Source organism: Tinamus guttatus, unplaced genomic scaffold (assembly GCF_059628265.1).
Source record: "Tinamus guttatus ecotype Peru unplaced genomic scaffold, ASM5962826v1 Tinamus_guttatus_pri_ptg000356l, whole genome shotgun sequence".
Taxonomy (NCBI): Eukaryota; Metazoa; Chordata; class Aves; order Tinamiformes; family Tinamidae; genus Tinamus; species Tinamus guttatus.
In genome coordinates, this window is record NW_028288890.1 from 3,140,947 (window position 1) to 3,155,522 (window position 14,576).

Consider the following 14,576-nt stretch of genomic DNA (forward strand, 5'->3'; position numbering starts at 1 on the left):
AGAAAGCATCCTTCTGAAAAGAGCAAGGGTAGAAAACAAGGCACAAAACACACGCACTTACCTGTCTGTAACAAGCCAGCCCCACTGTCCTTGACTCCAAAGTGCTGCTGGATGTCTAATAACACACCTGCGAGGGAGACAGAGAGAAGGAATTCAGTACCTGCAGGTTCTGAAGAGCGTTCCCTCTCTTTGGGAAGCATCAGCAAATTCTCAAATGCCAGTACTTTAGACCTGTAACTTCTGAAGTTTTTACACTGGCTTCTCTTCTGTACAGGAAAACTGCATTAAATTAAATCCACGTGCACGAAGGACCAGTCTTCCCTTCTCAAATAAGGTCACGGTTTCTACAACAGCACTGCAGAATCCAGACCTTTAATATTTGTTATTGTACAGAAATACAGGGAAGCCTTAGGTGATTTGAATGGCTCAACAAGCTGGACAAACTGAACAGCACCCAAGACTAGCTTTAACAAAACTGTTTTGAGGAAACACGATTTTAAGCTTAGAAGCAGATGGCACTTGTAATTATGATGGGAGTTTTCGTAACTAGGTCTGGGGGGATTCTCATTTCCCAAACCAATGAGAAAACGAATTTTTAGATAGAAGCTTAGTAAAGGTGGGGAAGTGACCAAATACTTGGGTTCAAAACAGCTGCAAGCAGAATCAAAACAAACCATCTTTCCTTCCTGAAGCCCCCAAGATATTAATTGGTATAAGCAAAAAAAAAAAATCATAGGTTTTCTAGTATTCACTTATTCAGCTGTTTCAGCACTTGGGCATCAAACATAAATGCCTGTAACGCAGGGCACACATGAACAGTGTTGCACACATCAGTGTTCAGGCAAGTGTTTTTAAAGCCACCTGAAGAGGGGCCAGTTGGGTCAAATACAGACCCAGAGGCAGGAATGTTTGTCACTGCTATAAACAATCTGTACTTCAGCTTCGTGGGTCTGGAAGACGTTTGGTATCTTAATACGTGGACCTGCTGGCTTTTCCAGAACTGAGGAAATGCTGGTCTCTTGTTAAAAGAGAAAATAAAGAAAAATGTTCTCCTACATTGAGCACCCATAAGAGTTCAGCTCCTGTTCAAGCTTTCATCTGAAATGTTATCCAAAGCAATCTGTTTATCACTGCGAGTCACACGAATCAGCTCAGCACAAATTTGATCTCACTCACCATAAATATCTCAGTTTTTGGGACTGCCAAGATCACCCTGGATGACAAAAGCAGAGATAAAAGGCCCAGAGACGACTATTCCCAGAAGGACTCTGGTACAATGCCAGGAAAACAGACACAAATTTAGAGAACTAAAGGGAAAAAAAAAAAAAAAAAGGAAACTAAAAGAAAAAAGCCAGAAGACAACCTTGCAAGGTGCCATCTAACTGGGGCAACGTTCAGGACAGCTTTTATCCCAGTCTGTGCCCACGAACAGCAATTCCCCTGACCCCGTTCTGAAAGAGCTGGAATCGCTTAACCCAGAGGAGAGAAGGCCCGGATCCTTCTTTCAGGATGGGGGATTGATTCCTATTGATGTGCTGACAGATTTTTATTTTCATAATTAAGTAAACTCGCTGAAACTGGCTACCTTGAGGCTGTGGCCAGTGGGACAGCTGCTAGCCCTGCTCAGGGCAGCATGTTCCCAGCCAGAAAGCCAGAGGGGCACCTTAAAACCCCAAACTTCACTAGGAGACTTAAGATGTGATAGAAAACATAGCCTCAGAAAGAAGATTTTTATTCAGATTTGCATCAGAAACTAGAAGAGCAAGTGCAAGGGATTGTAACAGTGCCTACACAGGAAGAGGGCTTTCCATCCACCACAAAGAAATTCTCTGTTTCGGTTTGCAGTTCCACAGTGCTTTCCTTTGCAAGAGATCGTGATGTGTTTTACAAGACTGAATTGCCATCTTAATAAAAAATATATATATTTTAAATAAATACATAACAATATAAACATATAATAAGCCATAAACGAAATATATATAGGGCACTGAAGTGCAGCCACAATGGACTAAGCCTGCAATTTCATTCTGGTGAGGAAGATCTGGGTGCTGTGGATGATCTGTGCACCCTAGCAGCACATTTATGGGTGCTATAGAAGCTTGGAAGATGGTTTCAATGATCCCGAGCTCTGCATGGAAGTGGCATGAGTTTACGACCCCACATAAGGTCATGTTTTAGTCTCTTTGGACCAGAGGTGTTTTGATATGGGATTTAGAACATTAAATTAGGGGCAGTAGAAGCAGATGATGCAACATGTGCATGGAGTGATAGGAGTTTCTGGGCTGCAGCAGCCTCCCCGCTCACACAGGAACACGCTCCTCCCCTCCTAAGCTTTGCTCAGCTCAGTTTATTTTCACCTGAGCATGGCAGTGACTCACCCAGAAATTTAATAAGACATGGGGATACAATTAAGCAATGATAGATCAGGGAAGAATACATAAAATGATAGAGCTTTGGACTTTCTCTTCTACTTCCAGATGCTGGGAAGGCAGAGCGGGCCAGAGCCAGGCTCCGGATGATGATCACATCGCTTCCAGACATGTGCTCCCGGGTGTCTCACTGATCAAAAACACCTGATGCAGCCACCACACGAGCTTCCAAAGCCTTTCTAATCCAAAAATTCCTGCCTACGCTTCAGGAGGAGCTGGGAACAGCCATAAGCCACCAACAGTGAGGAGCCACCCATTGTGGGACACCTCTCAGCAAGGCTGGTGGCCACTTGGGATGGTTTCTGATTACATGGCCCCAAATTAGTGGTATCACCTAAGATTTCTTAACCGCTCTTGGCATTCTTGGGGCAAAACAAACACGTAGGAAACATGGTGCCACCTTCCCAAGGTATCTCACCAGCTGAACTAGACACGATCAGTCCTCATGCAAAGCCTGGAAGGCCACGAGATGAAATGCAGGCGGCACCTCACCTGGAGTGCTGATCAAGATGGGCACAGAGACAGGACGTGTTGGGAAAGCAACACGGGACATATTGGGAAACGCAGACAGAGGAATGATTGGGACTCTTTGTGGGTTTAGTTACTCCAGCTCTATCTAGGTTACTTCACCAGGCCCACAGCTCTGGTGTAGAAGTACCTGACAAAGACACTGAGACAGTTATCAGCTTCTTGTGGGCACCCGGCATGAAGAGGGCTTTTAAAAGCAATTTGGAGGATAAAAGGTCTTTGGGCGTGGAGTGTTAGATAGGGAAGGAACAGCAGGAGAGTGGGGAAGAGGAACGTGGCTGACCTCACCTACCAACCATGTCGGAGGGCTCCCAGATGTGGCTCATGTCACCTCCCATTCTCTAATGACCCTTTCACAAGCAGTGAACGCGAAAGACCTGACTCTGGGGCATATGGAATCCAGGCCCACACTTTATGACCTACGTTATCTCTGATTAAAGGAAATACTTTGATTGGGAAAGAGCTTCTCAAGAGTTCTCCTGGAAGCGCACAGCATCTTCAACCAGGGAGGCAGGTGATCATGCATGACGCAGGTTGCTTGCCCAGATAGACTTGGTGCTGCTGACCAGAGTTACCACTAAACATGAGTTGCAGGCCTGGAAGGTCATCTGATATGGGATAAAAAGCTGCTCTGAATAGAAGGTCAACTTAGTTCAGATGTTTCCTGTGCTACCCATCACTTACAGCACCACCCCGAACAGATCAAATGCCCAAAGTGCCTTTGTTATCCTTTATATTTAAGCTGCTGTGAGTGCTCTTCATCTAAAAACTGCCACGTTTTCACATAAAGAGTCACCATGGTAAGCACCTGTGTTTGTAAACTAAGCCACAATGAAATCACAACTTCCAAAGCAAAACAACTTTGCAGCTTCCCCTTTTCCCATTTTCCACTCGCCACAACAAAACATTGGGCTTCGATTTCACGCTACTTGGAAAGGCAGGTGCAGAAACAGAGTGAAGCTGGGCACAGGGTGCAAAGCTACAGAATCTGCAACAGCAGCCCAAGCCTTCAGTGCACGTCCTCCAAATACTGTTAGCTTGTGCAATACAGCCACTCAAGTCTATCTCCTTTAAAAGCACATGCATTTAAGGGCATCTTTTAATGAGGAAAAAAATGTGTTTTAAAGGAACCAGCCTACAGCTTTGTGTACAACACATCCTGGGCACTCACAGCAACCACCTGTGCCCTCGGCAGCTTCAAAGCCCATTGAGGAGAGCCCAGTCTCACACACTCCCTTGGCCCCCAAAGGGCAAGGGCAGATCCCACCCTAAAGCCTGTTTTTCCTCCATCCCCTGCTGCTTGCAGCCTCTCCTCCTTTCCAAGGCATTTTCCGCTTCTGAAATGCCTCGATTCCCACCCCAGCGTGGATGCAGGGAGCGCAGAGGCCCAGCTCCACAGCCCCTAACCACACCAGGCCCCTGCTTACCCGGCGTGTGCCCCTCGTGCCCGCGCTCAGCGCCAGCAGACACAGAGGTGCCCACACCCGTCTGCTCAGCCGCGCAGACACAGCGCGCAGGGAGGTTTACGCCGAGGTCTCTGTGATTACATCTTCCCTGCAACCCCAAGGTGTGACTGGAGCTCACACACAGATCCCTAAGCTTCAGACAGGCTGCTTGCAGCTCAGACACCCACTAGCTATTAAACACAGCTTCACAGTTTGGACCCTAATTAAATGCTTAGCTCCTGCAAAGCCAGGTGGTAGCCCTGATGCTATTTGTACCTCAAGATAAATTCCCACTGCAACAACTCCAAACTTCCCTTTGATGGCTATGTAAACATTCCCTGTCTTACATGCAAGAAACAGCAACGCTGCTCTTTAATATTGCTAAATGAATGCTGATATCTTGCTTGAAAAGGCTGGCAGTCTGTTTACGCACACAGACTTTCCTTCTGCAAAACTAATTTCCATGTTGGATGACATGACAACGTGCATTGATGAAATAGCCTGCTTGGGTTTTGAAACAGCGTCACAAGATTAAGAATCTAGCAACAAGACAAATCAAAACAAGGATTTCCAAAGATCTGCTCACAATGGCATGCAAGACACTCCTGACCTAGAAAGCACTGGAAAGAAACCCTCGTGAACCCTGGTTGCTGGCAACGCGCAGGGAGGCAGGACGAGACAGGGCTTCCCCGAGCACCGCTGGGCACTCCTGCGCAGGCACAAATGGAGCCCTGCACGTCAGGCCAAGGGCCACGATGAGCCCAGGACTGTGCTCGCTCACGGGCCATAAAAAAGCCACTTAAACTGCTACTGCAACCCCGCAGTGAGCTCAAAGGCTGCACGGACACCGAGACCCCAGAGCAGGGACAGGGCTCCCGCAGTCTGCACGAAGCCGCGTTCCACACACGGCTGCCTGAAGCGGAGCTCGAAACTGCAAGGACAAAGTCCCGCTGTCCCGACACCGAGCAGGATCTGCTGTTTCCCTCTCCATATGACAGGTGCTGTATACATTATTGCTTGGGAAAAAAAAATGAAGAAACAAAGTGAAAGACTCTGTCTGCTTTGCAAGGATGTTCCCATTCCGAACAGAAAAGCAAGGGGTATCTTTAGAGACCTGCAGCACCCATCACTCCCACTTTTTCCATTCAATGTTTTTAGCTTATTGTTACATCAGCAGGGAATTAGCTGAGCTCTTCGTTCATTCCCAAAGGCAACGGGCCCAGCTGCATGGTGTGCAACATGGAATAAGCTTCGGAGGGAAAAGAAAGGTGGGAGGGAAAGACAGGGACACAATTAGCCAAGGGCTGGGAGAAGAAAAGATAGGAAAAAAAGAAGGAAAACACTTCTCTGCCTCTCTCCAGCAGGGACAAGGTAGTAATAAGTGATGGCTCGCCTGACATTGCTGCATGCAAATGCTCAGCACAGAATTGCCTGCGAGCATGGGAGGAGATAAAAGAAAGTTCATCAGTTTTAGAATTGATTTGCACAAGTCGTCATTAGCACTGGGTCAGGGTGTCTAGGGAAGGCTGTCCAGGACACTTCATCCTGCTTGGATTAAAGAAGAAAAAAAAATCAAAACAAACAGGAGTTTGGATGCAGCCCAGGCTGGCGAACTCCGGGTGTCTGAGCGGCAAAACCACTCCCTAATCAAATCGCTCATCTCCCTAATTACAGTGTGTGCCGGTTCCCAGGAGAATGGCTGGGAAGGAAACCCTCATCAAATGGAGAATGTGGATATGCAGCCAACACAAGCCATAAGAGCTTCAATAAATTCCCAAACATGGAAGAATTTCTGCTTGTGAGCCAGCACATCGGCAGCTGCCAGCAGTGAAACTGCAAGGTAAGGTGGGTCAGACCTGAGGCTGATGCAGTGTCACTTCGCTGTCCTTCCCATCCCTGCCAGGTAGCTCCCTACAAAGAGATCCTCCATTTCAGCCCTACTCCTCCTGTCCCTTTGAGACTCCTGTCTTAGTCCATCCGAACTAGCCTTGCAATTCCCACAGTTAGAGATAGATGAGCTGATGCGGCTACAAGGGCAGGCTAAAAGGAATGGGCACCTAGACCGGGATTTAAAGACAAGAATGTTCCTTGAGACTTTCCTTTTGTGGGAATGCTGAACACCAGAACTCGGTCCATCACAATTCTGCTTTATACAACAAGCAGGAACTTAGGTCACAGCTAAAGTTCATGTCAGCCAGCGCAATGGCAGGAGTCATTAGAGACTTGCAGATAGGGTTTGCCAGATCTTCCTCCCACACCCAACATCTCTTCCTCAGGATGCATTTTGGACCTTCCTTCTAGCTTTTAACTAAAAAACAGTGAAGCACAGAGAAAGCAATAGAATCTTTACCAAGTTAGAGACGACCCCTGTGATATTTCAGAACCTTAACCAATTTCCAGATCAAACAGCAGTCTTGGGAAACACAAACACTGCGTTTGAGCTGGCGCTTCCTGGCTGCTTTCTGATCCTTGCAGCAGATGAGCAGCACTGGCTGATGCACGCAGTGAAGCATATCTGGAGACTTTGTGCATGCATCAAAAGAAACAAAAAGAGGGATAATGATAGAGCAAATCCAGTGCATATGAATTCAGCCAGTGACTCACCACTCCCTTGTTTTCCTTATTGGAAAACTCTGTCTCGGATGCTGGAGCAACAGAGTGTCAGGGAACCAACACAAACGACAAGGAAATGAACGTAAACATCTCCCAGACCTTCTGGGTTTTTTGACAGATTTTAGAGCTCTTTGCTGGCTTTGGATGGATGCAGCTATGGATTTCACATGTCTAATCTCAGAGTCGTCTGGACAAAATCAATGCAGCAAATAGTCACTCACAAGTCCTTCTGGAGACAAGGCTCTCTTTCTCAGAATCAGTTTGATGATTTGCTTTCACATTTTCTTACTTATATTTTAACCAAACATATTTAAGACGTATTACTCTATCCTATTAAATACCTTTATCAATTAACTAGCAAGTAGCTGAATATTGACTTTTACTGGCCTGATTTGGAACCAGCCCAAGTACACGCTAATATTTTAACAGCAGGAACCCGAGAGCTAGTGGAACGTACAATGTGAGGACGATCATTCCCAGCCTAATTCTGTGCATGCACAATCTGCAACCAGCCACTTCGATGCCTGCCTCCTTCACAGGCTACAGCACTTCCACGGTCACCGCATCCGATGTCCCCAGCTGCACTCAAGGTTTCAGGCAGTCCACCAGAAAGCCTGTGAGATCTTGGGTACCTTCTCTGCATTAGCAGCTCTTTCACTGGTGCTATCAATACATCTCATTTCATTATCATAAAATTCAATTTAAAATGCTAAATAAAAAGCTATTTAGAAAGAATTTTTTTAAATCCCACTTTGTTTTTTCTTTTCTGCAGAGGCCACAGAAGGTACTGAAGGTTGAGGAAAGCAAATGTCTACGATCTCTGCTGACACTGATTCGAGTGAGTGAGGATTCTCCCTCCCCCTTTATGGCTGCACTTGCTTCTGTGGAGCAGAAGAGACAACCGAGATATGGGTGCATGTGGGGGGTAATTGGTGACTGATGATTTACAGCAGATGACAGCTAATTTCTCCAGTTAAGGAGCTTTCTATCAAAACTGTAGAAAGCCATGCTCAGAGCGGACATGCTTCCGAACGACTGCCTCTCGTTTCTCATCTGTATTCACTTGAGCTTAGCGATGCCTCCCAGCTGTTTTGGGGCATCACAAGCTATCCTTGGGCATACTGTTCTGTTCCTGTGTAATAATAAGGAGCTTTCTATCCTCTTTACTAGCAAGAGTGTTTCATAAAATGCAGATTCTGACACAGAGGAATCCTGTACAAGTTGCTGCAGCAGAGCTAGCCATGAGGTGTCAAAGGAGCCAAGCGCAGAAGGGCAGTTGAATTCCAGGCAAGTTCCTGCTGTGTTGAACGGCCACTGTTTCTCAGCCAGAGCACAGCTCACCTGCCACCACGGTCCTAGGTGAGTGAAGAGGTTTGCTAATACGTCACCACGTTGATCAGGATCTGGAGAGAGCGTCTGCAACGCCGCTGCCAAACACCTCCTGATTTTGCAGCGCGGCTCCGCAGTGCTGACGGCCACTCAACAGTTCTCCCGCTGTGACCTTGATCTGCATGGGCTTGAAGTGCAAAAGCAGGGAAAGCTGCAATGACGCATAGTATAAAACAGATAAAACAGGGATGCCAAGTTGGAGCTGTACCCTAATTTAGAGAAGAAGCAAACTCTAAAAAAAAAACTAACAAAACAAAAATGACCTACTATTTCATGTAGTAAAACTTGTTTTAGCTTGCAGATGAAAATACCTACCCTGCTTTTAGCACTCCCAGGATGGGCCCTACTATTATATATACATGCTTTAAATCTCTTGGAGATACTGCTGGTGAACATGGCAAACAGTTTTTGGGTCTGTCATCCTGCAGAACCTGATCCGAGTTCACCTTTGCGGGCTGCTCACTTCTAGCCCCCTGCTTTCACTGTTCTCTCTAGAACACAAATAACCATGATTGAGTCCTCTCGCCCATGTTTTTATCTGTAGGGCAGCAGAGTCCCTTCCTCCTTCCCGTTCTCGTGTTCACCTCAGAGAAGTCTCCCACCGTGTGTGCACTGATCTACGTGGAACTCCTACTACGCGGCATGTATTTGTTACACATCATGTAAATAAATCAAAGGTCCTGCTTAGAGGAGCTCTTTTGCCATCCTCTCCTGACCCAAGGGAGGCATTTTCCTGCAGCTGAGGCTTGAGCATATATTACTACGCACTGCAGTCCTGCTAGCTCGTTAAAGGAGAAAATAAAGTAATCCAGAGGGGCAACAAGCACTGGGCTTGAGTTAGCTGAGTTAATTCACGACCCCAAGATCGTTGAGATACCAACACCCACCATTAACTGCTATGGTCGTTACAGGGATGGGCTTACCAGGTAGCCAACAGCGAGTAGCAACTAGTGCAGCTGAACAGAAGGCACTGCTTGGCCCAGGAAAAACACTGCAGCGTTTCTTCACCCTGCGCGTACAGGGGGCTCTCAGCCTTGCAAGGAGCTGACAAATGCTGGTGTTTCTGCATCCTGAATGGACAGGGGACTCTCTAACTTCAGGAGTTTCCTTAGCCCAGCATCCCAGGTTAAGGGGAGTGGATGGATACTCACGATCCAGCCGGAGGAGTTGGTCAGGCATCGCTCCCAATTCCTGCCCAGCTCATCAATGCTGGACTGTCTTTTACATCCTTACAGAACGGGTACATGACTGTGCTATGGTCATCCTTATAAGGTGATCCTTCCCGAACCCTCAAGCAATTTCCATAAGATTATTCGCTTTTGCACCGTCAGGGAGATGAGTTTTGCTTCCTCATTGAGGTTTTGCGAGTCTATCGGTTCTTTAGTGAGTTGGGTATTTTAGCGAAGCGAGACTGCCCACCCGCTGCAAGACGTTCCACTGCCCTATCCGGCTGTTGGGGACAGGACCCAAAGTTTCTCCATCATTTTCCTGCCATATTTGTGGCAATTTGGCAGTTTCGGTTGTTAACTCTAAATTTACTCACCCATCAACTGCCCAAGTAGTTTCCCGGAACCCTCTTTTGCTTCCTTCCATAGCCATGTAACAGAGTCCTCAGCATCTCCGTGCTAAGCAGAGCTATTTTCTCAACTGTGTATAACTAGAATTTTCATCGTTGCCCATTTTGGCACTTCTCATTGACCAAAACCATCTTTGCCCAAAAACGAAGCAACGTGACCCTCCTCTACACGCATTCCGCACCGCTCACATGGGTTTTCCTCCAGCATCCCCCCCAGCAATACATCGAGCAGACATCACTATTTCATTCCAAGCCCTGGTCACGCTGTGGCAGGAACCTATTGAGCACAATGCAGAGCTACCAAAGGGCCGAGTTAGTTGCTGCAAAGAACATGCCTAAAAACTTCACCTAGCTGAAGAGGCAAGCAGCTTTGCAAGATTAATTAGCAAGATACAGAGTATTTGAGACCACCTGTGTAGGGCCCAAAAAGCTTGGTTAGGAATTCAGGGTTTGCACACAGCACTATTAGGTAAAAGATGGAGGAAAAAAGCTTTGGAGTTATCACAGGAGGTATTTAAATGCACCAAGTATTTAAAGGGCAGGACAGGGATGCGCAGCCCCAGCCCACACACTCGTGTTGCTAAAACACCCATGCAGCACAGGCCTAGGAAGCAGGACGGTTCTGTCCCCTCCCCGACAGCACCGCACCGTGCAGCCCCGGGTAGGTGTCCGACCCCACAGTATTCCAGAGTACGCGCTAGCCGCGTGGAGATAACAGCAATAACCACGTGTGTCACAGACAGAGCAGGGCTTGGTTATTAGGTGCTTGTGAAGTGCTAAGACAATCCCCAGATGAAAGGCGTTTTAGGTGGAGGAAGACTAATTATAAGACATGCTCATCCCAAACAAAAAACAGACAGGAACATCGGTGTTGTTAGGAGAGAGACACGCTCTGACTTAGGGCAGCCTTCCTTGCCGTGTTTGGAGAACAGTCCCATTTTAAACACTTTCCATGATCAAGCTTTGTGTGTAGATGGTGGGTGGGTGATAAGGCTCTGCCATCGCCTACATAAAGAGCCTTTGATTACAGGTCTCATTTCATAGGAACCGCGTCTGGGATGTGATGGGGCTGACGGGGCGGCCTCCCTTTTAACTGTTGCAAGGCAGAACAGGGAATCAAAAATTCCCTGCTGCTCCGAGCCAGAGAGCAGGATTGAAGGAATTGGCCCCAGGGTATGTTGGTGGCTCTTTGTCAACTCGATCTGCGCCAGGACTCCCAGGTCCTTCTCCACGGAGCTCCTTTTCAGCCACCACGGTTTTAACTCTAACTTCATTATGTGATTTCAAAATGATACCAAATTCTATGAACTCTCCCCTCCTTGGGGCACTCAATCATTTTTCTTTCATTTTTTTTTTAGTAGATGAGAAGAGGAATCTGAAAAAAATAATTATACAGTCTGTCCAGGACACAGAGAACCCTTTCCTTGACCTTGTACAGAAAGTTTTCTGGTTAGAAAAAAGAAATAGGACAGTATTAGACCCTGCATTTCTCAAGAGTCAGACTTCTTTTTGATTGCTGTCAGAAAGTCACCTACTCTTTAATTGATGATAATTAACAGGCAGGAGCAGAAAAAAAGGACACAGCTTGCACTTATTTGCAGCTAGTCCAAAAAGAGTTTGGGCTTCTCCTCACCAACTACAGATAAATAGCAAGGGGCTCAATTTTGATAAATATATGCTCATAAAACGGGAATTAATCCTTAACGACAGGCAGAACATCTACCAAGCACAGGAGTTACCTCAACCGCCGCACGTAGCTCACAGAAGCTGCAGTTTTTTCCAGTGAGGCCTCATGAGGTCCCAGGCACCGGGTCTCCCAGTGAGTTCACACCAAAACGTTGCTTCCCAGAAGGAAAAGTCACAACGCCTCTTCCCTACGGCTCTGTGTCCCGAGACATTCGCCATTCTCCAAGCTTGTTCAGAAATGGTGGGTGGACATTCAAAACCTCTTTGGCCCTGTACATTTTTTGGAATCTAATAAACCTTAAGATGACATTTCAAGGACTCTCTCATTTCTCTGACTCTCATTTCGCATTTTCATGAAACTTCTAGAAGCTTCTTGTGTTTGACACTTACCGGTCTTTAAATGTGGCTGAAATTGGTCTACTGATTAAAACACTAAGGGGAGAGGGGAATAAGGAATAACCTATAGAGAGACTGACTCAAAAATATATCCTTAGTTTAAAAGAAACTGCTTCCATTGCAATTCATTTCTTCTTTTAGCAGCTTTGTGGAAGTTCCTTATTCTGGTCACAGCAGTCAATTCTATTCCAAAAGTGAAAAGTGACTTTGTTTTCAAGATGACTGTATGTATTATACATCTCAGACTGCATATGGTGGCTTTTCCTTCTCTCTTTAGAGGCAAATCAGCAGTATCCCTTTGTTACATCCCTAAACACGGAGATGGGAGCGTTCTGCTGGGTCAGGGCAGGGCTCATTGCCGTTAGCGAGGGCGTCAGCCGGCCAACGAGGCAGGATGGAGCACAGCTTGGGGCAATGGGCTGCACCAGGAGCTACAGGTGCTACCTGGACCTTGCAAAGTATCTTGCAGGGTGTTTAATACTCTTAAGCTTCATAGCAGGTCAATAACTCATTATTTTCAGGAGAAACTGTACAGCACTCTCATTCCTTGTCTCAGGGTGTTTCCGTGGATGAAGTGGAAAACTGAAATCTCCAGAGATGATCAAGATTGGGCACAGGAACTGAACATAACGCATTATGAAGAAGTTAAAGCGAGCAGCACTCGTCTTGCGCTCCCTACCCACACCTTACTCTTGCACAGCCTCCAAATGCTCATCTATTACTGTGTTATTAACAATAGTGTCTAAATGGCTGAAGAGATGGGGACAGAAAGAGAATATTTAGCTCTCAAACTTGTGCAGAACATAAAAGCAGAGCTCCCTTTGAAGAAGTGGTCTGTTGGGGTCATGTGGACACAATTTCCTCACTGAATCGAGGAGAAAAATAAATTAGTTTCAAATTAAAAGGCAATCAAGACCTCAGAAGATTTTTTTGTCCTTCTGAACAGTCCCATGCTCTTTGCCTCTGCACTTCAATCACTGGTATTAAAGCTCCTTCTTTTAGGACACGTCAATCCTTTTGATCATTTATTTTTGATTTAGAGGTGGTACATAAGATAAAACCCCTCTGTTTTATGTCCATTAGAACACTGCATAATTTTAAAGAGGGGAAATGCAAAAGTAGCACCTGCCTTTGAGGCAAAGGAGCAGATACGTCTTGCTCGCTCAGTGCCCTCTCATCATTGACTGTAAAGCCCCTGTGTGATCAGCAAATTCAGATGCGTGAAGGTTCACAGAGTCATGCAAGCTCTCAGCACAAAAATCAATGCTCTGAGGTAAAGTGATTCTCAGGTGAAAGCAGCTCCTTGGAAAGCATTCTATGGATATGGATAGGCACTGCAAGGGGAAGAGCTGACCTGAGGTCTGGCTTCCGTGTGCCATTCCCCAAGGCATTTATTGCTGGAATAACGCTGGACTCGGAGCATCCACGTGGTGCTCAAGACACCGGCTGGGCTGGAGAGCCCCTGCCCGCGGCTGCGCCTGTGCCGGCCCCGCAGCACGGAGCCAACACGAAGAACTACCTTAGCTGTGAGCAGGCACATGCCAGCCTGGTGAGAACGCTTTCAAGCCAGCCCAAACGTCCCCCAAACACCAACACACAGCTCTGTGCACGTCCAAACAGGCACGCCGGCTGTTCCGATGGGCTCCCGCACCGGAATGCTTTGCAGATGGGGTTCCCAAAGTCATTTACCCTGTAAGCTGCTCCTTGCAACAGCGCTGCAGATGTGAGAAATGCAAACAGGAGAACGTTAATCTTTTTGTTAATGGAGAAAGATGAGATTCATGATGCACAGAAAGCTGCATAAGGAAATGGCACTGTTCTAATTCCAATCTGCAATTAGACTTTCAGCCAGAGGTTTGCAAAGCTGCACTGTGGATACAGCATCCAATTGCTTAATTTACTGTTATTTTTTACCAGGGACTGTGCCAAATTGTACATCTTGGCAGATTACGAATCAGCTTAAGTGTTTTGCGATAGTTAATTTTGATTTTTTTTTCTAAACATATTTTCATGGCAGCAGTGGAGGGACAAAATAAATAAATAAATGAAATCCCATCTATCCTGCCCAATTTCTTCCTCTGGTTCTGGCAGATCTAAAGAGAGGTCTGCAGAGCAGCAGAGCCCTGAGCTCCACACGCTCCCATACGCCTGTGCCTTCCTCGGGGAAAGGAGGGCTGAGACAGGCCCAAATCTGAGTTGTTCGGGAAGGCAAAACAGCCAGTGGCCTCTCCATCAGCCACCCATTTCTTGGGATATGAAAAACTGTTCTATTGTGTTAGCCACCTGCTCATTACCACAGTAGTAATTAATAACAAAGAGTCATCCCTAGATGACCTTGCAACTCTCACTTGTATTTCATCAGCCTTTCACTGTCACCGTTACCTACATCTTATAGCCCATCATAGTCCATCAAAAATGGACAGGAAACTGGAAATTCTTGTGGGTCAAATTATCTGTGCTAATGCACAGAAATATCAGGAACATCATGTGAATAGCATGTGAAATCCAAGACAT

The 14,576-nt window shown here is 46.4% G+C and overlaps 1 protein-coding gene across 1 annotated transcript in view; it reads right to left on the reverse strand.

The window, feature by feature from the left end:
* Positions 1-14,576, reverse strand: part of SPNS2 (SPNS lysolipid transporter 2, sphingosine-1-phosphate) — a 103,206-nt gene that overhangs the window by 72,315 nt on the left and 16,315 nt on the right. Inside the window, exon 2 of the mRNA XM_088530100.1 lies at positions 62-127. Within this exon, the coding sequence (XP_088386226.1) occupies positions 62-127 (66 nt within the window). The remainder of the gene's footprint in view (positions 1-61; positions 128-14,576) is intronic.